This window comes from Pelodiscus sinensis, chromosome 3, assembly GCF_052426305.1.
Source record: "Pelodiscus sinensis isolate ZL-2025 chromosome 3, ASM5242630v1, whole genome shotgun sequence".
Taxonomy (NCBI): Eukaryota; Metazoa; Chordata; order Testudines; family Trionychidae; genus Pelodiscus; species Pelodiscus sinensis.
In genome coordinates this window covers 63,712,284-63,736,000 of record NC_143054.1, presented here as the reverse complement: position 1 = coordinate 63,736,000, position 23,717 = coordinate 63,712,284, and the positions used below count along the sequence as shown (strand labels likewise).

At 45.7% G+C, this 23,717-nt stretch overlaps 1 protein-coding gene across 3 annotated transcripts in view; it reads left to right on the top strand.

Annotated features, from left to right (window-relative positions):
* Window positions 1-823: 823 nt before the first annotated feature.
* The window catches only part of SNX14 (sorting nexin 14), a 66,831-nt gene continuing 43,937 nt past the window's right edge, over window positions 824-23,717 (top strand). For 2 of the 3 annotated variants that reach the window (XM_075923838.2, XM_075923837.2), the window contains exons 1-7: window positions 937-1,076; window positions 3,216-3,336; window positions 5,796-5,872; window positions 5,972-6,050; window positions 11,484-11,527; window positions 15,591-15,678; window positions 21,134-21,218. In XM_075923838.2, coding sequence (XP_075779953.1) covers window positions 937-1,076; window positions 3,216-3,336; window positions 5,796-5,872; window positions 5,972-6,050; window positions 11,484-11,527; window positions 15,591-15,678; window positions 21,134-21,218 — 634 coding nt within the window. Of the gene's footprint in view, window positions 1,193-3,215; window positions 3,337-5,795; window positions 5,873-5,971; window positions 6,051-11,483; window positions 11,528-15,590; window positions 15,679-21,133; window positions 21,219-23,717 lie in introns of all 3 variants that reach the window. The other variant, XM_075923839.2, reaches the window with a different exon arrangement.

The following is a 23,717-nucleotide window of genomic DNA, read 5'->3' as shown; positions in this document are numbered from 1 at the left end:
TAACCTTTTTTCTCTATTGCTGACAAGAAAATTTCAAATTTGGAAATAAAACCATCCACTCAGCGAAGCTAGGGAACAAAGTAGCCAAATGTGCACTAACAGGGCTGCTCCCAAACCAAATCTCTCCCCACAAGTGTGTCTCCAGCCAAGAATGGCTCATACCAGGAACAAAGAGTAAAGGGGGGGGGGGATCTCAGGAAACGGTAACTGAGGCGGAGTCGATGGAGCCAGCAGCAGGCCGACAGCCGGAACCGCTGGCTGCGAGTGGCCCCGTAACAGGGAGGGAAACAGCGAAGAGAGGGAAGTGGGTCGGTTTTCCCGGCTCCCCTAGGCCTGTTGCCATCGGCCCTCCCCGCGATTCCCGCACACGCCACCGGGGCGGCCTCGCTCCCGCTGCTTCGCCCCCAGGAAGGGTTTTCCCCCTTGCGCCGGGTCTGATGGCCAAGCGCCGCCACGGCCACCCGCTTCTCGCTCCCGGGGCCAGCCCAGGCGCGGCTGGCTGGGGGAGCAGGCCGCTTCTCCCGCGCTAACCCAGCTCCCGGCCGGCACCTCCCGCCCCGCCCGCCCCGCCATGTGCACGGCAGACGCCCAGTGCGCCGCGGTGGAGCTGGGCTCGGGACGTTCGCGGTGGCGTCGCGCAGCCAACCCGGCCGCGGCGCGGCAGGATCCATTTAGCCCCCACGGACGCCGGCCGCTCATCGTCGCAGCTTCGCCATCCGCCTCCAGCGAGGCTAGATCCTAGCGCCCCGCCCCGTCACCATGACGCCGGCGCCCCGAGCCTCACGCCCAGCGTACGCGACGCACGCTCGTGCAATCACGTGGCGGTGGGGGGGTCACGTGACACAGAGCGGAAGCAGCTTCCCCGCCGCCGTCGCCGCCTTGTGGGTCCGGGGGTCCCTGCGCTGGATGCGCCGCGCCCCTTCCCCGCTGGCGGCGATGGGGTGGGGGCGCGCGGCGTGCGAGAGGCTGAGGCGCCGCGCGCGGGGGCTGGAGGCGCTGCGGGAGGCCTTCCGCCAGTACCCGCTGTTGTGCGGCACTGGGCTGGGGCTCGGCGCCGTCACCCTCCTGCTGAACCGGTAACAGCCCCCGCCTGGGCCCCTGCTTCCGCCCCCTCCTTCCCAACGCCGGGCGGCCCTGGCTGCGGCCTCCCACGAGCCGGCGGTGACGTGGAAGAGTCTCGGAGGGAGGCCGGGTGAGGGGGGCAGGGCAGAAGGGCCCCTACTTAATGGCCGGGGGCCGATTGCCTAAAGCGGGGCACTGGGAGCAGCTGTCCAGTGGAGGAGGGCGCGATGGGAACTGGCTTCCTCTGTCCCGCGGGCTGCGCTGAGAGGCGCTCTCCTGGGAACCTCGTTAGGCACCTGTAGCGAAGCAGCTGCCAGGAGCGGTCATCCCGGTACCAGTAGGCGGGGAGAGGCCGCGACTTGCTCAGCCTTCCCCTAGACACGGGTTTAGGCCCGTCTGCCAGCTCCTGTGCATCCCCGTACCCGCGAGCAGGAGCGGCTGTTCTGACTGTCCTGAGACAGGGTTTAGTTCACATGGCTTCCTGTTCGTCCCATTAACTTTGGAGCAGAGGCGACAGAGCTATTCTCTTCTCTTCCCTCCCACTGGCAACGTATTAGTGGCTAGCAATTCAAGAAAAGATTTATAGCGAGGGGCCAGACTGTGGGAGAAGCAGAGCAAGAAAGCTACACCCTCTGCCTTTACCCTCTTATGAGTCAGCTTTCTTCACATCTCCATACATGTCAATCAGGAGAGGAAACATCATTCTTCTTGGCTTCTGCTGTGAATAAATAACTTTGGGGCTTCAGCATCAGCGTGTTCTAGCACTCCCAGTGTGTGATTGCTTGATCACTCTCTTTTCTTACCTCAGTCTCCAGAGTTTTGCTACCCTGTGTGCATTAAAATATAGAAAGCAGCATAGCATTCCCAAATTATTAAGCATAAACTATACATGGTATGAGCAACAGTTATAAAGTAAGGAGTAAGGACCTAACAAAATCCTGGTGCTGATTCTGCATCATATAGGGCATACATGCTTATGTTTTTGCTCTGAGGCATTTTCACTGGGAGACTAACACTAGTAAGACTAGACTTACTGGGTGACCTAGAGAAGAGTGCTAGTTTCGTTGTTTTAAAATTTTACAAAAAGTTTCTGAACAGAGAAACATTTATCACCTACATGCAGCGCAGTTGTACAAGAGATCGTTATGATATAGACTATTTCAGCATCTATTACTGTACTCACAACTCATTAGAAACCCCCGCCCAAAAAATAAACAGTGCCCATGGAGCATCAAAGGAAGAGAGTGCTGTGTCCCTGCACAAAATTAGTTTTTAGATTTGCGTCTATTGTAGTGAGCCTTTCATGCTAGAAAGATACTAGTAAGTAAATGTAAATATTGTATTAACTTGTCAGTCAATATCAGAACAAGAAGTGATGAAGTGCTGTCTAATGTAAACATAAATCTGATGGCCAGTGCTCACTTTTGAGGTGGCATGGGTATTAGTTATATTTGTAATATGATTTGAAGTAAAGTGCTACATTAATATTGCTGTTTTATTATTATTGTCTGTGGATGAGTGTACCTTAGATTTCTGTAATTTAAAGCTCCAATCATTGATAAAAGTCTCTTTTCATGAACACACAGACCAGTGGTTCTCAAACTTTTTGAGTTAGTGACTGCTTTCACACAGCAAGCCTGTGAGTGCAACATCCCACCACCTTCAGAGTGGCTGCATGTGACACCATCTGGGGCTGAAAGCTGCAGCCCAGTCACCCAAGGGCTGAGAGCTCATGACACCCATGATACCTCTTCTCCTCCTGAGTGATTATGATTCCCAGTTTGAGAACTCCTGACACAGAGTTAAATATAGTATTTCACTTAATTTCAGCAGTCACCACAAGAAATACTTGTCTTCATATGTCATCTTGAAAAATTCTGCTGTAAATATACTATATGGTATTGTCTACCTTGTTATAATCAGTGGGGTTGCCCAGGTTGACTTGGACTTGCTGAAGCCATAGCTTGAGAGTTTCAGCTCTGGGAAGTGAAGCTCAGGTTATAGGCTCACTGCCTGGAGCCTCCCCTTACCCAGAGCAGTGGGTCTCAGACTTTGGTCCCTCCTCCTGGTAATTTTTGTTGTCAGAAGGGGGTCATAACATAGTGAAATTTGAGGAGCCCTATTATAAAACAGTAGTTTTCTTTGTTTACAAGGTATCTTCACATTTTGATGATCTTCTGGTCGTTTGTTGCTGGCATTGTCACATTCTACTGCGTATTAGGACCAGATTCTCTCTTGCCAAATATTCTTTTTACAATAAAATATAAACCTAAGGTACATTTAATTTTTCTTTGTCGTGTTTATTTCTTCTCCATTTATTTTGTAGCAATATGTACAAAGAGTAATTTTAGATAATGTGCTCTTTTTAAATGTAACAGTATTGAATGCAGTTGATATTAGCTTGCAACCTTTCTATAATGAACAGTCTTCAGATACAAATTAATGTACTAATCTTGCAAATATTTATCCGTTGAACCCAGTGGAACTCCTCACTACAGATGTTAGAAGCTAGCTGGTTAACCGTTTAACCGATAAGTGATTGCTTATTAACGGTTCCCGTAACTGCAACATCCTCCCCCTTTCTACATGCTCTGCATTTAAAACTCGGACTGGCAGGCTGGTCCAGTCCCAGCCTGCTGGCCCGAGTTTTAAATGAAGATCATGCAGGGGAGCTGCTTGCCACCCTGTGCTGCTGCCTCTGATATAGAGACTGCAGTGGAGGATGGCTGGTGGGAGCTGGTCTGTGCAGGGAGCCGGTTTAAAAACCAACTCTTACTGGCCGCCCTGTGCTGCTGCCTATGTATAAGAGGCGGGTGGCAGCAGCCCCTATGCACAGGGGGCCTGAGCTCCCCATGCACAGAGGCTGCTCTGGCATTCCACGGAGCAGCTTCTCTCCATGGCAATTCCAGGACAGAGGCTGCAGCTCGGGGTGTCAGTTTGGAGCTGGTCTGCGTGGGGGTCCCAATTGTCACCCTGTGCTGCTGCCTCTATATCAGAGGCAGCAGCACTGGGTGGCAGCGGGCTCCCAAGTGTGGGATTGGAAACATGCTGGCTGCAGGCCCTGCCCTGTGGGGAGAGCATTTTGGTAACTGTGTAACTGCTAAGAATCGTTGCAGCTACACCATTACTAAAATGAACGATTTCTAAATGTCCTGCTCTTTGTATGTATAAAATTAACTAAATGCATTTGCAGGATCAGGGCCTTATTACTTCTTGGGGTTAGTCCCACTTTGAGCAGGGGATTGGACTAGATGACCTCTTGAGGTGTCTTACAACCCTAATCTGTGATACTCAACAGCTAGAAATATGCTGTTTTCGGTATAGGCAATTTAATTGCTGCCTAAATAATGCTTTTAGAGTGTCTGTGGCAGTTGGGTATTTTTTAAACCATAAACCTGCACGATAATGTTTTGTTTGTAAAATAGTTCAATTTCCTTTGACAAAATGAGTTCAGTTTATATATTATTGGCTATACTCAGCTTACTTCATGTGAATTTGAAGTTTCAAAGAAAGAAACATTGTCAATTCTAAATCACTTTTCTGCTGAAGTTAGAAAAATAATTTTATGTTCATGGGTTAGTTTGAATCTGTACATTATTTTATTAAATTCAGTTCCTTCCGTTTGATATTTTACTAACTTAATTACAGGCAGTCCCCGGGTTACGTACAAGATAGGGACTGTAGATTTGTTCTTAAGTTGAATCTGTATGTAAGTCGGAACTGGCGTCCAGATTCAGCCGCTGCTGAAACTGACCGCCAGTTCCGACTTACATATAGAATCAACTTAAGAACCCCAAGCGTCCCCAAGTCAGCTGCTGCTGAAACTGATCAGCGGCTGATTCCAGGAAGCCCGGGGCAGAGCAACTCTGCCTCGGGCTTCCTGTAGTCAGCGCCGGTCAGTTTCAGCAGCAGCTGACTTGGGGACGCCTGGGGCAGAGCAGCTGGGGTGCTGCTGGGTTGAAACTGACCAGCAGCGGCTGAATCAGGACACCTGGGGCAGAGCAGCTGGGATGCTGCCGGGCTGGTCCAGTAGTGCCCAGAGCGGCGCTGCGGGACCAACCGGCAGCGCCCCAGCTGCTCTGCCACAGGCAACGGAGAAAAGCCTAGTCTGCTGGGGGGGGGGGGGGCGTACTAGTTGCGCCCCCCCCCCCCAGCAGACCAGGAAGACGCGGGTGGCGGACCGAGACGTACCGTGGTACCGCCGCCCGGGTCCTCCGCGGCTTTGCTCCCAGTCTCCCTGGTCTGCTGGAGACCAGCAGACCAGGGAGACGGGGAGCAAAGCCTCTGAGGATGCCGGCAGTGGGACAGCCACAGCGCGCCTGGGCTGCCCCCCTGCCGGCTTCCCCCGCAGCTTTGCAAAGCTGCGGAGGGGCTTGCACAGCGGAGCCCCTTCGCGGCTTTGCTCCGCGTCTTCCTGGTCTGCAGACCAGGGAGACGCGGAGCAGCTTTTCTTGCCCGGGAGTACACGGGCGGCGGGACCATGCGGTCCCGCCGTCCATGTTCGTAACTGCGGATCCGACATAAGTTGGATCCGCATAAGTCGGGGACTGCCTGTATCTTCATATTCACCTTTCTCCCCTGCCCAAAAAGAAAAACAAACAATTTATATTTTGTGCAAATTAGTTTTACTGTAATCACATACAATAAAAGCAAATTGGTTAGTGTACAAATGCTTTGAGAGAGATGATTTTGAAAAAAAAAAGATTTCTTGTTAAATACTTTTTCTTTCTTAGCAATTAGAACTACAAGAGCTATTTCCCCAAGGTCACAGCTGTGCTGTATGTGGTAAAGTCAAGTGCAAAAGGCATAGGTAAGTTAATATTTGGCATTTCTTATAATAACAGTTGCTACATTTTGTACTTTGAAGTGAGAAAATCATCTGTTACATGTTGTATTATTTCTCTTACAGACGTGCATTGCTTCTGGAAAACTACCAGCCATGGCTGGATCTAAAAGTATCTTCCAAAGTTGATGCCTCTCTCTCAGAGGTAAACTGTTATTTAATTGTCAATTAATGTTAATTATTTGACATGATTTCAATGCATTGAAATCCCAAACAGCTAACGTCTTGTCATTCAGATTGTTCCTTAATGCCAGGTTTACACTACAAGGGAAAGTCATCTTAAGGTGCACAGTTCCAGCTACATAAAAAACATAGCTGGAGTTGATCTACCTTAAGACAGGCTTCGATGCCATCCTTGCAGTGGGAGGTCAATTGCAGAAAGGCTCCTGCCAACTTCCTTTACGCCTTGCGAGAAGTAGGAATACTGTCGCTGACGGGAGTGCCCTCAGTGTTCAATCTAGCTGGTCTTTATTAGACCTGCTAAATTGAAGGCTAGAAGATCGATTGTTGTGTTGTTGATCTTCCCAGGTGGAGACATGATCTTAGACTCATAATTACTTTTGGGCATCAGTCCATCACATTTCTTGTATGTATTAAAAATATGAAATCACATAGGAACTACTTCTGGTATTTTCTGTCCCGTATGGGGGTTCGAAATTCAAAAAGAATGTTGAAAAATTAGAGCGAGTTCAGAGAGAAGCCATAAGAATGATTAGACTGGAAAGCATGCATCATAATGAGACCTTCAGGGAGCTCAGTCTGCTTATAGTATATAATAGAGGATGAAGGTGTGACTTGATTGTAGTCTATAAGTGTCTAGATAGGGAACAGAACTTTTATAATAAAAGGGTCGTCAGTCTAATAGAAGTTTAATAAAAGCTAGTGGTTGGAATTTGAAACTCGAGAAATAGACTTGAAATATAGCACAGATTTTAAATGGGTATAATTTACCACGAACAATTTACCAGTGGTTGTGGCAGATTATTTATTACCGGCAATTATAAAATCTCTAAAAAGCAGAATTAATTCTGTCAAGTTGTATGCCTGTAATGTCAGACTAAAGGATAATACAGGGAAGTCCTATGACCTATGTTGTACAAGAAATCAGAATAAATGGTCACAATGGTTTCTGAGGGCCATATCTACGACAATGAGTACATGCTTAAATTGAGGCACCAAGGTAGGTTCAGCACTGTCCTTGCAATACTTCCCCAATACTAAATAATAAATATTGTTCTTTCTTATCTCTTGTTCTTTCCAGCCCACTGTTCTTTACACTCTGCTGTGACTACACTTTAAGTTCAGTAAGATTGGGAGGAGGGTCAGTTCTTTATGAGAAGGAGCTAGCATGTTTTCGGGTTCTTTAAAATAGTAAATAGTACAAATAATTAAGATGTGCAATGATTATCTGAAGAAGTAATTTGTTAACGATGGCCTAGAGTTATTTCCTTCCTAAATGTGAATGTATATTTAAAAAGTATAAAATATTGAACTTTTTTATGCAATAGCTGACATTTTCTTCAGAGCAGTACGAGTTGAGGAGTTCTGATTAGCAGATTTATTAGGGTTTGTAGTACAGGCAGTCCCCGGGTTACGTACAAGATAGGGACTGTAGGTTTGTTCTTAAGTTGAATTTGTACGTAAGTCGGAACTGGCGTCCAGATTCAGCCGCTGCTGAAACTGACCAGCGGCTGACTACAGGAAGCCCGAGGCAGAGTTTCTCTGCCCCGGGCTTCCTGGAATCAGCCGCTGATCAGTTTCAACAGCAGCTGAATCTGGACGCCTGGAACAGAGCAGCTGGGGCGTTGCCGGGTGGGCGTTCCTGTAGTCAGCCGCTGGTCAGTTTCAGCAGCGGCTGACTTGGGGATGCCTAGGGCAGAGCAGCTAGGGTGCTGCCGGGTTGGTCCAGTAGTGCCAAGAAGCGGCGCTGCGGGACCAACCCGGCAGCACCCCAGCTGCTCTACCACAGGTGTACGCGAGAAAAGCCTGGTCTGCTCGGGGGGGGGGGGGCGCACTAGCTGCGCGCCCCCCCCCCCCAGCGGACCATGGAGACTCAGGCGGCGGGACCGCCCAGACGCGCCGCAGTCCCGCCGCCCGAATCCTCCGCGGCTTTGCTCCGTGTCTCCCTGGTCTGCTGGGGGACTCCCCTCCGCCCCCAGCAGACCAGGGAGACGCGGAGACACTTTTCTCGCCCCAGAGGACACGGGCGGCTGGACCGTGGCATCTGGGCGGTCCCGCTGCCCGCGTCCTCCGTGGCTTTGCTCTGCGTCTCCCTGGTCTGCTGAGGGGGCGGCCCCCCCCAGCAGACCAGGGAGACGCGGAGACGCTTTTCTCGCCTCGGAGGACACAGGCGGCGGGACCGCGGTGCCTCTGGGCGGTCCCGCCGCCCGCGTCCTCCAGGGCGAGAAAAGCCCCGTTCGTAAGTACGGATCCAACATAAGTCGGATCCGCATAACTCGGGGACTGCCTGTACAATCCTATCAAGAGATTAACATATGTAGAATCTTTATTAAGAAGCACATTCCTTTGGAAATAAATTCAGTGAAAATATCCTGTTAGGCAAAATTGCCATTTGTGTGGCAATAGTGCAGCCACATATTTTAGACTAGGTTATTATGAAACTGCATTAACAGCTCTCACTTCTCCCGTTAAGTGTGAAAGACGGCAGAATGGAGAAGACTTGGTGCTGGAGTAGGGCATAATTTTCCATGTTTCCATTGCAAACTCTGGGTTATAGAATGATGCTTTAATTAAATTGTATGAAATCTGTCTTTTGCTGTTACTTTCCTAAGGAAAAACTTAAAAAACAACAAGTAGACTGGTAGCACCTTAAAGAGTAACAAAACATGTAGATGGTATCATGAGCTTTCGTGGGCACAACCCACTTTTTCAGATGACAGGATTATTAGAAGTCCAGATCCAAAAATAAAATAAAATAAAATAAATCCCAGAATTATTCTTGGATCTGGACTTCTAATAATCCTGTCATCTAAAAATCTGCATGTTTTGTTAATCTTTAGTTGTTTTTTTAAGTTTTTCCTGTTACAGACTAACTCGGCAACCCCTCTGAAACTTTATTCTTGGACAGCATTAAAGATGTAATATACAGGCAGTCCCCGGGTTACGTACAAGATAGGGACTGTAGGTTTGTTCTTAAGTTGAATCTGTATGTAAGTCGGAACTGGCGTCCAGATTCAGCCGCTGCTGAAACTGACCGCCAGTTCTGACTTACATACAGAATCAACTTAAGAACCACAGGCGTCCCCAAGTCAGCTTCTGCTGAAACTGATCAGCAGCTGATTCCAGGAAGCCCGGGGCAGAGCAACTCTGCCTCGGGCTTCCTGTAGTCAGCGCTGGTCAGTTTCAGCAGCAGCTGACTTGGGGACGCCTGGGGCAGAGCAGCTGGGGTGCTGCTGGGTTGCTCCAGTAGCGCCGCTCCTAGGTGCTACTGGTCCAACCCAGCAGCACCCCATCTGCTCTGCCCCAGGCGTCCTGATTCAGTCGCTGCTGAAACTGACCAGCAGCGGCTGAATCAGGACCTGGGGCAGAGCAGCTGGGGTGCTGCCGGGTTGGTCCAGTAGTGCCCAGAGCGGCGCTGCAGGACCAATCGGCAGCACCCCAGCTGCTCTGCCCGAGAGTCCAAAACAAAAGCCTGGTCTGCTGGGGGGGGGGGGCACACTAGCTGCGCCCCCCCCAAGCAGACCAGGGACACGGGGAGCAAAGCAGCAGCGGGGTGCCGCGCCTCTGAGGCTTTGCTCTGGCAAAGTCTCAGAGGCGCGGGACCCCGCTGTGGCTGCAGCTTCAGTCCCGGTGCCTGTGGTCTGCTGGGGATGGTCCCCAGCAGACCACAGGCACCCGGACTGAAGCGGCAGCAGCAGGGGTTCCCTGCGCTTCTGAGGCTTTACTCTGGCAAAGCCTCAGAAGCGCGGGAACCCGCCTGGTGCCCCTGGTCTGCTGGAGACGGTCTCCAGCAGACCAGGGGCACCGGAGCAGCTTGCGAACGGGGCTTTCTCGCCCCGGAGCTCGCAGGTAGCAATCCGCCACCTCGACCTCCGGGGCGAGAAAGCCCCGTTCGTAAGTGCGGATCCGACGTAAGTCGGATCCGCGTAAGTCGGGGACTGCCTGTATAATATAATTTTAAATGTCACAAATTGCATAAAATGAATCTGATTGAAAAATTACTTAAACAATACTTAGTTGAATTATGAATAATATATTTACAGTGTAGGGTATTTACCTCTTGATCAATGGACTTGTAAAATTCTTTGTGGTGTAAACCATGTCAACATATCATTGTGGAAAGAAAGCTGATTAGAGATGTCTATAGCTAGTATCACAAAAGAAAATGGTGTTCCTGATTCAAAACTCCTTTCATTATAAATTTATCATTCTTTGTTTTGTTTTGTTTGTGTTTGGTTTTTTTAAATTTTTTGACTTCATATTGTTAAAGAAGAGACCTAAGGGATAATGTTTTACTTTCTTGGGCAGGTGAGGAAGGATGGTTCTTTCACTTCTCGGTGCAGTTCATCCCTCTATCAGTTTGAGTGACAATCAAGCACCTTATAAGCTATGGTCAAACCACCGTGGTCAAACTGGTCCCCTGAGACAATCTAGAACCCAGCAGCATCATGGGTGACTTCGTTCTCTACTATCTAGGATTAGTTGCTCTTCTTGAAGGCAGATTTCATCTTGGTCATCTGATCACTGCTTTTTAAGACTCTTCTCTTATTGGTTTCACATTAACTATACAAGGTGTTGCCTTCTTCCAGCAGCCCCAGGCACGATGCTCTGGCTTGCTACTGAGTGCTTCAGCCGTACACCTGTACTCACATAGCTCCTCTTCCTTGCAACCATGGTTGCTTCTATGGAGATCCACAGAAAGCTTGTCATATCTGGAGCATTTGACCGTATGGCTTTGAGCCCTATGGTACGTCTACACATGCTCCCTATCTTGAGATAGGGATGCAAATGTAGTGTACCGAAATTGCTAATGAAGTGCGGGATTTAAATATCCTGTGCTTAATTAGCATAATCATATCCGGGCGCCATTTTGAAATTGCGTTATTGCGAAATAAAACGCCCAGTGTAGCAGCATTGTTTTGAGAGTAAACCCTCCTCATTGTATGAGGAGTAACAGTTATTTCGAGAGAAGGGTTTTCTCTTGAAATAACGCTGCTACACGGGGCGTTTTATTTCGCAATAACGCAATTTCAAAATGGCGCCCGGACACAATTATGCTAATTAAGCACAGGATATTTAAATCCCGCACTTCATTAGCAATTTCGGTACACTACATTTGCATCCCTATCTCGAGATAGGGAGCAAGTGTAGACGTACCCTTAGATTGTTAGTTTAGAAATACATTAGTTTTCTCCTTTCCTCTAGATTTTTATATATATATTATTTTCTAGCCATTACATTTTGTTTCTCCACTTTTAATCTTGTCATTTTAAAGTAATGTACACATTTACTGAGGTTAGAAAAAGATGTTTGTATATTTCTTCTTTCAGCTATTCAAATAAGGATGTAGAACAAATAAATCCCTTATTTTGTAATGTGATTATTTTTGTTTATACAGGTTCTTGAACTGGTGCTCGAAAATTTTGTTTATCCATGGTACAGGTATGAGTTTTCCACAAACAATATATTTTTTCTAATAATGACCACTCATTCAAAACTGTGAAGTGGAAACAGTTCCTTAGAAAATACATATTTAATTTTTGTATTGAAAAAATCTTTGTATGTTACTTTTACTTTCTCAGTATTACAGTATTGTCATCTTAGTTTCTTTTATTAAGTAGAATGGATTAATTTGTTCTAAATTAAAAACATCGCAAAGATTTTTGTGAAATTAATATTGGAATTATAAAATGCTTTGTATCTCAGTGAGACTTTCCTGGAAAAAGACAAATGTTTGCAGCAACCATGGTAAAAGATTCAAAAACTGGAAGGACTTTAAAAATCCTATTTAATGAGATACGATTCTAAACTAAATGTAGGACCTCTACCCTATATTTTATGTAGAGTCTCAATCAAAATATGAATTGTTTTTAGCCTTAAATAAAAATAAGGAAAATACATTCAATATATGAGCTAGGACTTTGACCCTGTAAAGACTTTACACATGCTTAATTTTAAGATTGTAAATAACAGAATACTAAAACTGGAAGGGAATTCAAGAGGTCATCAAGTCCAGTCCTCTGCCATCAGAGCAGAACCAAGCACTGTCTAGATCAGGGCTACTCAACTTTGGAAGCCCCGGGGACCACAATGATACTCACGGTACATGCCAAGGACCGCAAATAAAGTGTGGTTGCATATATATGCAAATAGCTTCTTTCACACTGACTGACATAAATACAAAAATTAAAGCAAGACTACATTGTAGTTGTAGGCCCCATTTAAGTCATTTCTGCTGATATTAATAAATTGCAGTATTTACCCAATTTCCACCCACACGACAGCACTTTTAATGAGCAATGACAGTCCGAGAATTTAACTACAGTAAAACTCCGATGGTCCGGCACTCCTGATGGTCCGGCACCATCAGGAACCTAGAAGTGCTCCGGGCAGCCGGACCATTGGAGCTGCTCTGCCCCCAGCTTCCCCGATTCAGCAGCTGCTAAAACTGACCAGCGGCTGAATCGGGGAAGCCAGGGCAGAGCAGCTGGGGCGCTGCCGGGTTGGTCTCGTAGTGCTGCCGGGTTGGGCTCGTAGTGACTAACCCGGCAGCACCCCAGCTGCTCTGCCCCAGGCATCCCCAAGAGCAGCTGGGGTGCTGCCGGGTTGGTCTCACCGCGTCAAAGGTCGGCGCTACCAGACCAACCCCGCAGCACTCCAGCTGCTCTGCTGCAGGCGTCCCCGATTCAGCCACTGCTGAAACTGACCAGCAGCGGCTGAATCAGGGACGCCTGGGGCAGAGCCGGACTATCGGAAGGGAGGGCTATGAGGGGCCTGGGGTGGCATCCACCCCCCACCCCAGACCCCTCATAGCCCCCCCTTTCGATAGTCCGGCAAATCTGATAATCCGGCACCCCCTGGGTCCTAAAGGTGCCGGATTATCGGAAGTTTACTGTACTAAAATGCATATCAACAGAAGAACATTATATTGACACCTTTTTTGTTTTGGTTCCCACCTCCAGGCCATGTGTTGAGCCCCTGCGTAAACCCAAACTGCACCATAGGCCGTAGACAAATGGGCTGTGGGCTACATGTTGAGTAGCCCTGATCTAGATCATTCCCAACAAATGTCTATGTAACTTCCTCTTAAATATCTCGAGCGATGGAGATTCCACAGACTCCCTAGGCATCTGTTGAACTCAGATGAGACTATTCACATGCTTAAAGTTAAGCCTGAGAGTGAATAAGTCTTTGCAAGACTGGGGCCTTTATAGGTTTCCTGTTTTGTTTTTTGTTTTGTTTTTTAACTTAAAAGTATATTACTGTGCATCCTCTAGGCACTTTGGAAAAAAATAACTTAAACACTTCAAATCTTGGTGTATCAATACCATGATAGAAGATTATATTAATTTAGAAAACAATTAAGACACTGAATTTCACCTAGTAACTATGAATTTGATTTTTCCCTTCCAAAAGGTAATGTTCATTGAAGTAATTTGTCAACTACAATCACCTTTTATTTTACATTGTCTTACTCATTGAAAATTCAGGGTTTTTTTACAGGTGTTCTATGTATCTAATTTATTTTTAAATGTGACTGAAGTATTCATGTTTCTATTTAGTTACGTCTTTGCTTTGGTTGTGTCAGTGCTGGTTACAATATACTGAACAAAGCTAATACACTCATGTGTAGACAGCAGAGGGAGCCTGAACACCATTTTGTGCATCACCAAAATGGATAATCTTTTGGTTATTCACTTTTTCATTAGCTGAGTAAACTTTAAAGTATATGAAATCTAGAAGACATTTTGTGGAACTCCTTTTACATAAAATAATATTTAAGGAGGTTACTGTCTTTAATATTTTATAATTTAAAGTTGGTGGAGAATCTATGGACACACTATCTTTTATGTTACTTCAGACTGTCAGAGTTTAGATTCAGGATATCACATATAAGAACCATAGTTTTTATGTGTTAATACTTTGTCCTAGTCATAACTGAGTTCTCTGTACACCTTAGCATGGTGACAATAAAAAAAATGAACTAACATTCTGAGGTGGGAGAAATTTTCTGAAGTTATGGCTTATTGGGTGGATTAATTAGAAAATTGGAGGATTATTTTTACTTAAGGGGCAAATCTTCTTACTATGTTTGCCCTAATGACAATCAGAATTTGTCTAATGTTCTAGGATATTTTTCTCTTCCCATTCTACTCTTTCATCCCATTTCTCTGTTTCTCTCTTTGGAGAAAGCTGTCTTTCCTGAACAGGAAAATGAGACCTTCAACAGAAGCAACTTTGTAGGAAGGGGCAAATTTCAAGGATGGGACAAGTTTTTTCAATGTTATAAATTTCATCTAAATTTTTTACAGAAAATCATCTGAACTTTAATATAAAAGTAGAAACATTTTGATCATGTCAAAACAAAACATTTTGACGTTTCAGAATTTCTCATTGGATGGAAATGTAAAATTTCAAACAACTCTGATAATAATGAACATGTACAGTAATTCCTCATTTAACACAGTGGATACGTTTCAGAAAATGATCATGCTAAGTGAAAATGTGTTATGCGGGGTCAGTTTTCCCATTGAAAATAATGGAAAAGGTGGGGGTTGCGTTTCAAGCGCACGTGCGCTCGCAGCTCCATCCTGCACTTGTTAGCAGCTGGGACCAGGACATAAGGTTGGGGGAGAAAGGGGACTGGGTTATAGCAGGGAGGGGAGGTGTTTGGCTCTGGAGAAGGGAAGGGAAGGACAGGACGGGAGGAGGCCTGCAGCCGGTCACCGTCAGCTGCGCGGGGCTTCCTCTGCCTCCTTACAAAGCGGCGGAGGTTTGCCGCTCACCGTGCAGTTCCCCAGTGACCTCCTCTGGCCAGATGCCTTGAGTCCGGCCAGCGGGGGTCACTGGGGAATGGCGCTGCGAGCGGCAAACCTCTACTGGTTTGCAGAGAGGCAGGGGAAGCCTCGTGCAGCTGCTGGCCCTAGGGGAAATCGTGTTATTGCGGGAACGGGGTTGTGTTTGAAAAATGTTCCCTAAAAAAAAAATTGTGCTATCGCAAAAACATGGTAAGCAGGCACGTGTTAAGTGAGGAATTACTGTACTGCATTTTTCTTCGTACAACTTTGCAAAGTGATTGATTTAGGCTCACTCTGTCCCACCTAACTGGGTAACTATTTTTTAACAGATGGGAAAAGTGAATTAGAGGTTGTCACTTGCTCAAAACCATGCAGTTAGTATTAGAACACAATTTAGAACATGATTCCTAGCTGTTAGTCTTATGCTGTGACCATGCCTCTCAAGTCACAGCTAATTAGAAGTATAGCTATATCAAGTGCATTTAGGTGTCCATACATCTCTGTGCTTGAATAGAGGACCAGTCATCAGCTAGTTCTTTCTAACTTTTGTGCTTTCATTTAGGTTTGGGATAATTCTTATGCTTTCAAATAGCATACTTAATGTTTTTTATTCTTTCTTTTGGAAGTATCAAGTATAACATAGATAGATTAAGTTCACAAATATTTTCTCTGGTTTACTTGTCATAATTTGTTTTAAATCCTTACAGGGATGTAACTGATGATGAGTCTTTCGTAGATGAGCTGAGAGTAACATTGCGGTTTTTTGCATCTGTATTAATTCGCAGAATTCAGAAGGTAAAAATGGCTGAGAGAGAACTTGATTTTATTTATATATATACACGTTTTATCTAATGCTAAAATAAAATGTCATGCATTAGTTACGTTAACATAAGAAACATATTTCCTATCTAGAATTTCCTTTGCCAGTTTCTTCCTCTTTATAGCCACCTACTTTCTCTGAAATTTACCTTCCATGGTACTGTTCCACAGCCCAATCCTATAGAATCCTTAAAAATGAAAGTCTTTGTTCCTGCTATTTTAGTAATGCTTTGTGTTAGCACCAGACTATCTTCTATGCTGCATTGGCTGTTTCTAATGGGTTTTTATTTTAAGAAAGTAGAGAGAACTACTAGATACTGGGGGACTGTTGTCCGTATAGCTGTCACCTGGTTCTACGTCTGTGCTAAGATTCTTTGAAGATATTTAAGGTTTTCAGACTTGTTAAGAGCATAACTGTTTCAAATTGCTCACTCTAAGAAACCTGGTAGGTATGACTTGTGTGGAAAAGGGACTATATTAACTTGGAGTCATGTAATAAGTGTTAAGTAGAATTGTGTGATGGGGGAGATGCTGTTTCCTGAGCTATAAGAATGCTAGGGATGTTAACAGCTAGTTGGCTAACTGTTTAACCAATAAGCAATCACTTATTGGTTAACCATGCCAGTTAACTGCAACACCCCACCCTCCTGCGTGCTCTGCATTTAAAACTTGGACTGGAAGACTGTCTCAATCCCAGCCTGCTGGTCTGAGTTTTCAGTGAAGAGCACACAGGGGAGCTGCCTGCCATCCGGCGCTGCTGCCTTTGATATGGTGGGCCTGGGCTGATACAGAGGCAGAAGCTCCGGATGGCAAGTGGGGGCTTGTCCCCGCTGCTGCCTCTGTATCAGCCCAGGCCTGCTGTACACATAGACGGCTCCATGGGATGCCGTAACAGCCTCTGTCTGCAGGGAGCTCGGGTCCCCCACGGAAAGGGGCTGCTGCTGACCATGTTACCGCTTCTGTATCTGCTTCTCCGTGTCACCTCATATTGCTGTCTCTGATACAGATCTGATGTTCAGTTTTGATATACAGATCTGATACAGAGGCAGCAGTTTGAAGTGGCAGGGAGTGGCTCTCTGGGAGTGGAGCTAGGAGTGCACTATCGAGTAATCATGTAACTGCTAAGAAATTTAGCAGCTACACAATTATTAAAATAACTGCTTTCTAATATCCTTACAAGATACACACATGCGTCCTTAGCTGATGAACAATATCTTTTAATCCTAGCTGAATATCAGATCTGGGTGTCTTCCATGTTAACATGCTTGTGGTACTGCAGATGGTTTGAAAGTTAAGGTGGGGACAGGCAATCAGCAAATGCTCTGTGTATTGTAGGCATAAAAGTGTGCAAAGGAAGAAAATATTTCAAAATGGAAATGTAGCATAAGCTGTAGCATTTACTTCAGAATTTTAATTCATGTTGTTTGAGCATACTTGGAGTTATTCGCTGACTTGCTGATCCACTACTATTAGGGATGTAATATCTCACTTAGTCAATTAACCAATTAACTTATTAAGCGGAATCCTGGGCAAGGGACCGCTGTAGCCCAGCTGGAGGCTCTTAGCCCCTTGTGGGGCTGTTGGCTTTACCAGTCCCATATGGGGTTGCCACCTCTGCTGCTTCTTCTAGACTTATTTTTGAGGAGGAAGGAGGGAAAATTCAATATATTGTGAAAGGTGGAAGATTTATATTCCTTTTCTAAGATCTTATTTACACTACACAGTTGTGTCAGAAAACACTCCTGCCAATGTAACTCCCCTCCTATGCCAACATAAAACCATCTTGAGAAGAAAGCATAGAGCTTTTTTGATGTAATTACAGTGATGCAGCGTCAGTTTAAATACCTGTATACAGGGGTTGTTCTAGTGGGAAACTACTAAGAGTAGCAATTCAGGGCTAAGTACTTAGAAATCAGGTAGCCACAGCTCAGAACTGGAGATATTTTACTTATAGGGTGCCCCAAATCAGCCCAAAAGAGAACTTCTGTTTCATGACACTGGATAACCAGAAGTCATACAAGCAATTCCTACCGGCGCTTCGGTTCCCTTGTATCATTACCAGTAGCACTCCTTACAGGGATGAATGGTTATGTAAACCAGTTTCATCAAATAAAAGTTTCTGCTGATCCCAAAGGCTCAGCCATATACCCAGATCAATATAAAACTCAGATCTTACCCAAAAATCATGGTGTTGCTAATCCTTTAGTATCTATAATATAAAGGTTTATTTATAAAATGAAAGGGTGAGAATTGAAATTGGTTAAAGAAATCAAATATATACAATAAATGCAAAGTTCTTGATTCAGGCTTGTATAATTGATGGAATATACTGTTGGCTTAAGTCAAGTCTCTAGTTACTTCCAAATTGTTGGAAGGAGCTCATTTTCTTTGGTAGAATGCTCCTATCAGTGTAAATCCGTATTCCAGAGCAGTGTAGAAACTGGAGCAGGAGAGGCAAAATGATGGAATTCCTAAGGCCTTTTATATCTTCTCCCATGTGGAAGGAATTCCATTGTTCTTGCTGTGGAAAAGTCCACGTTAGTCCCAGTCCAGAGTTTAGAATTCATCAGGGCAGTACTCAGTTTGAACGTGCAAGAGCATTCCCTCTACATAGGTTCCAGGCCCTGTCAGACCTCATTGCAGAGGTTTCCAAGTTTCCTCTGATGTCCTCTGATGTCAACTTTGTGCTTGCTGGGGCACATGGCATCATTCTGTTACGTGATTAGCCATGCCAGGCTACACATGCAGCCCCTCTAGCAATTGCTGGTGTCATCCTATTGCCAGGCCAGAGACCATCTTTGAAAGATTGTAAGTATTTTCTGGGTAGCTTTCACCTTGTTGCAATATTGGATTTATTCAGAGAAGGTACTGGAAGGAGTCCTGTTGGATAATCCCCCTCTTGAGCTGTGTTGGATACCTCAAACTTAGGCTGGGGAGCACACCTTGGAGATCTCTGGATTCAGAGGATGTGGACTCCCGAGGAAACAACATTACACATATGACATCAAAGAACTCAGAGCATTTTGGTTAGCCTTCAAGATCTTCCTGCTGCACCTGTTGAACAAGGTAATGAGAGTCCTGATGGACTACATGACCTTGATGTTCTGCATCAACAGGCAAAGAGGAGAGCGCTTGTCAGCTCTTTATCAAAAGGTACACTATCTGTGGGACTTCTTAATCAGCCACAGCATCCATCTGGAAGCTGGTTATCTCCCTGGCATCAGGAGTGCCTAATGGATTACCTCAGAAGGGATGTCTCCTCTCACTATGAGTGGTTCCTCCACTTGGAGGTGGCCTGTGTGATCTTCCAGAGCTGGGAAACTCCTCAAGTAGACCTGTTCACCAACAGACAAAACAGAATGTGCCATTATTTTTTTCCTCCCAGCAAGGTCTGGGCAAGGACTCCCTCGACAATGCCTTCCTTATTTAATGGACTGAGGTTCTGATTTAATCATTCCCACAAATCCCTCTCATCAGCCAGGCCCTAGTAAAGATGATAAGAGATAAAGAATGGGTTATTGTGATTGCCCTAGTGTGGCTTTGCCAACAGTGGTTTTGCATGCTCATATACATGGTGGTGGAGGATCCTCCCTGGCCCATTCCTAACATTTCGGACATTCTGTCACAGGACCACCGTCAACACCTACACCTCAATCTCAAGTCTTTGCCTCTTTCAGCATGGATGCTTTGTGGTTGAGCCTGGAGATGCATGCCTGCTCAGAGAAGACTTAGCAAGTCCTCCTGGGAAGCAGGAAGCAACCCACAAAACTGATCTAGTTGGGCAAATGGACGAGGTTTTCCCACTGGGTATCAGAGCGCAGAATCTCTCACTCATGTCTTTTGGTGCTGTCCATTTAGACTACTTACTACAACTTAGGATCACTATCCCAGTTGTCCTGGAAGGTTGTTTTCCTACTTCTGATCAAGATCTTGACCTTGGAACCACCTTACTTGGTCTCTTATAAGGACAAGGTCCAGCTGTGGTTCCACCTAGTCTTCCTGTCAAAGGTGGTGTCTTCCTTGCATGAGAACCAGGATATATTCCTGTGTTCTGTCCCAAGTTTCACAAGATGGTGAAAGAAAGGCATTTGCATGCACTGAATGTCTGAAAGACCAAAGCTTTATTCTTGGAGTGTACCAAGCTGTTCTGCAAATCAACCCAGCTTTTCATTGCTACTGCAGATAGGATGAAAGGCTTCCCAGTTTCTTTGCAGAGTATTTCCCTCTGGATCATTTCGTGCATAAGGACTTGTTATGAGCTGGCAAAGGGCCTGCTTCTGCCAATCATCTGAGCCCGTTCTACTAGAGCACAAGTGTTTTCTGGGTGTATATCTCAAACGAGGACATCTGTACAGCTGCGACATGGTCCTCTGTCTGCACATTCACAGTTCATTATGCTATCACTCAGCAGGCCAGAGATGGTTCTGGATTCAGCACAGGGATGTTAAATTGCATTTAATCAACTAATTGACTTGTCAATGGAAATTCTATCAACTAGCTGATTAGTCAAAAAGGGGGAAAACTGCAGAGCTGCAGTGAGGTTAGCTTCTGGCTCCGGGAGCTAACACTGCTACGGCTCTGCCTTTTAATTGTATTAAGAGCCTGGTAGCTCCTAATACATTTAAAAAGCAGAGGCATGGCATCTGGGACCAGGCGCGAGCCGGAATCAGCTGATTCCTGGCTCATGCCCAGTTCTCTGCTACACCTCTGCTTTCCCTGCCCCTCTTGGAGATGGTGCTGGGGAGAACCAGCTTTTAAACAGGTCCCTCCCAGCACCAGCTCTGATAGAGGCAGCAAGGGGGGGGAGCAACTAGTCGAGTCGCTTATGCTTACTGGATAGTTGACTAGTCTACTAGTCATTTACATCCCTAGTTCAGCAGAGCTGTGTTACAAGCTACATGGCTGTGAACTCCTGCCCCCCTCCACGTGTACTGGTTGGAGTCACCTAATACAGAAAGGATATAATCAAGTACTTTTTCCACAGCTGGTGTTGTTTGAGATGTGTTGCTTATGTCCATTCCACGGCCCACCCTCCTTTCTTACTTTTGGAGTTTCTAGCAAAAAGGAGCTGAGGGTGGTGGTGGGGGAGGGGGTAGACGGCACCATTTGAGAGGGTGCTAGAGCTGGGCCCCTTGGATACTGCTGAGAGGAAAACTTTTGGTGATTAGATGAACAACACATTTCAAAGAACACCAGTACTGGAACAGATATCTGACTTTTCTACTCTATTAACTGGTAATGGTAAGTATCTTGCTTTCCCAAGAAAATGAGCATGCTGTCAACTCAGGTGGATACATTTGAAATAAAAAATCTTAGCTGGGCATTTAAATTTTACTAATAAATTGCGTTAACAGATACTTTTCATAGTAATCTACTTTAGTAACTTAGGAAGAATTGATTTCCCCCCCTTAACTTCAAATTTATTTTTTAGGTGGACATTCCATCTGTTATAACAAAGAAAATGCTAAAGGCAGCAATGAAACATATAGAAGTCATAGCTAAAGCCAGGCAGAAAGGTACTATGAAACTTTTTTATATTAATGTTTTGAATATTTAAAATGGTTTGCAAGTTTAAAATGCTAAGTCTAAAACATTTGATGCTGCACATGTGTTAGTACTTTTATTATAATCTGTCATTATTAAATCTGCCATTGCCTTCACGTTTTTTAAAAATATCCATCACCCATTCTGCTGTGGTACTTGTCTGGGGGGATAGAGGGCCAAACGTGGACAAGAACTGAATGCAAACAATTCTCCCCAGCTGCAGCACTAGCAGAATGGCTCGTGCATAATTATGTCATTAACAGTGAGTTTCCATTAGCAGCTGATAGTCTGTGGAAAGGTTTGCACTGAGCCAGATGGTCCACGGGCACATGGTGGAGTGAGCCCCTTCCCTCCTGCACGGAGTGCAGCACTGCCCAGATCAAGAGGGTTAAATATTGCCATGCCACTTAGGAAAGGTTGCTGACCCCCTAATTTAGACAGATCAACTTTAACTTTCACCAAACAATGAAAGATACTTCTTGTGGTGCTGCTATAGTAAATGCAAAGCTTTCATGGCCACTTGTTAAGGTGCTAATGTGGTTAAGAAAATGCTTGCATTTTTTTTAACTAAAAGAACTACATTTTTTTTCATGTCTGTGCTTGTAAACGGCATGTTTATCTTTTTTTAATAAAATGCTGCCTGACAGCAGGTATACCCAATTTCAGCTGAACATGTCAAATTAGGAAATGTGCAAATAGCTGAAAATGACTCCTTGTAACTTCAGTTTTTCTTGACCCTTCCCCAGAAGTGTTGCTATGTACACCCCATAGTTTAAAGATTTGGACTTTAAGCCTGGCCCCAGTTCCATTTCTCTTTTGGGCTTTTCTCATTGTTTCCTCTTTCCTTTCATATCCAAGGTGTCTTTCTCTCCTCCTTTTGTCCTACTTTTTCCTTTCTTCCATTTCAGACAGCTCACCTATGGTGACTCCTTATTTATAGTTTTCAGAATCTATTCCTGCTGCTTTCATCAGTGCCAGTGTGCCTAAATCTCATCAGGTGGTATATGTGTTTATAGTAATTGACTTATTTTCGTAATTTGTAGTTGTGAAGTTACATTTTAACTGAGATTTGTGCACAGATTGCAGTAAACTAAATGCATGTATCTGTAACCTAGGTTATGCAATTAATTCCTTTTTAGTATATTTTTTGGCACAGGACCTATGTTGAATTAATTCACACTTTAATACAACTCAGTCTTTCCAATTGAATTGATTTAAAGGGATTATAAAATGTTCATTGCTAATTAGGGAGCAGAGGTTTTACCTGAGAATACAAATATTCTTTCTTGCAATATATACTTTAATGCTATACTTTTGACAAAATAGTTCCTAGTTAAATTTAGTTTAAGCACAGTGAAAAGCAGTACAAAAGATGTATTGCTTCAATTTTATTTTGAAAGTAATTTTGGAATACAGGCAGTCCCCGACTTACGCGGATCCGACTTACGTCGGATCCGCAGTTACGAACACGGACTGCGGGACCACGCGGTCCCGCCGCCCGTGTACTCCCGGGCAAGAAAAGCTGCTCCGCGTCTCCCTGGTCTGCAGACCAGGAAGACGCGGAGCAAAGGGGCGCGCCTGGGCTGCCCCCCTGCCGGCTTCCCCCGCGGCTTTGTAAAGCTGGCGGGAGCGGGGGGCTCCGCTGCGCGAGCCCCCCGCCCCCGCGACTTTACAAAGCCGCGGGGGAAGCCGGCAGGGGGGCAGCCCAGGCGCGCCTGGGCTGCTCCACTGCCCGAGCCCCTCTGCGGCTTTGCAAAGCCGCAGGGGAAGCCGGCAGGGGGGCAGCCCAGGCTCGCTGCGGCTGTCCCGCTGCCTGCGTCCTCAGAGGCTTTGCTCCCTGTCTCCCTGGTCTGCTGGGGGAGGGGGGGTGCGCAGCTAGTACCCCCCCCCCCCGAGCAGACGAGGCTTTTCTCCGTCACCTGTGGCAGAGCAGCTGGGGCGCTGCCGGTTGGTCCCGCAGCGCCGCTCTGGGCGCTACTGGAGCAACCCAGCAGCACCCCAGGTGCTCTGCCCCAGGCGTCCCCAAGTCAGCTGCTGTTGAAACTGACCAGCGCTGACTACAGGAAGCCCGAGGCAGAGTTGCTTTGCCCCGGGCTTCCTGGAATCAGCCACTGATCAGTTTCAGCAGCAACTGACTTGGGGACGCTTGGGGTTCTTAAGTTGATTCTGTATGTAAGTCGGAACTGGCGGTCAGTTTCAGCAGCGGCTGAATCTGGACGCCAGTTCCGACTTACATACAGATTCAACTTAAGAACAAACCTACAGTCCCTATCTTGTACGTAACCCAAGGACTGCCTGTATAAATTAAATAGGAAACACATTATATAGCTAACAATTCCAGTCTTAGATGTTTCCAAATTATATGTAGAACAAATCAATAAATAAGAGCCTATCTTGGAAGAGTGAAACTTAGGTAAAAGTAAATGGGGAGAGGCTTCAGTATAGTTAAAAAACAAACTGGGATAAGTTGC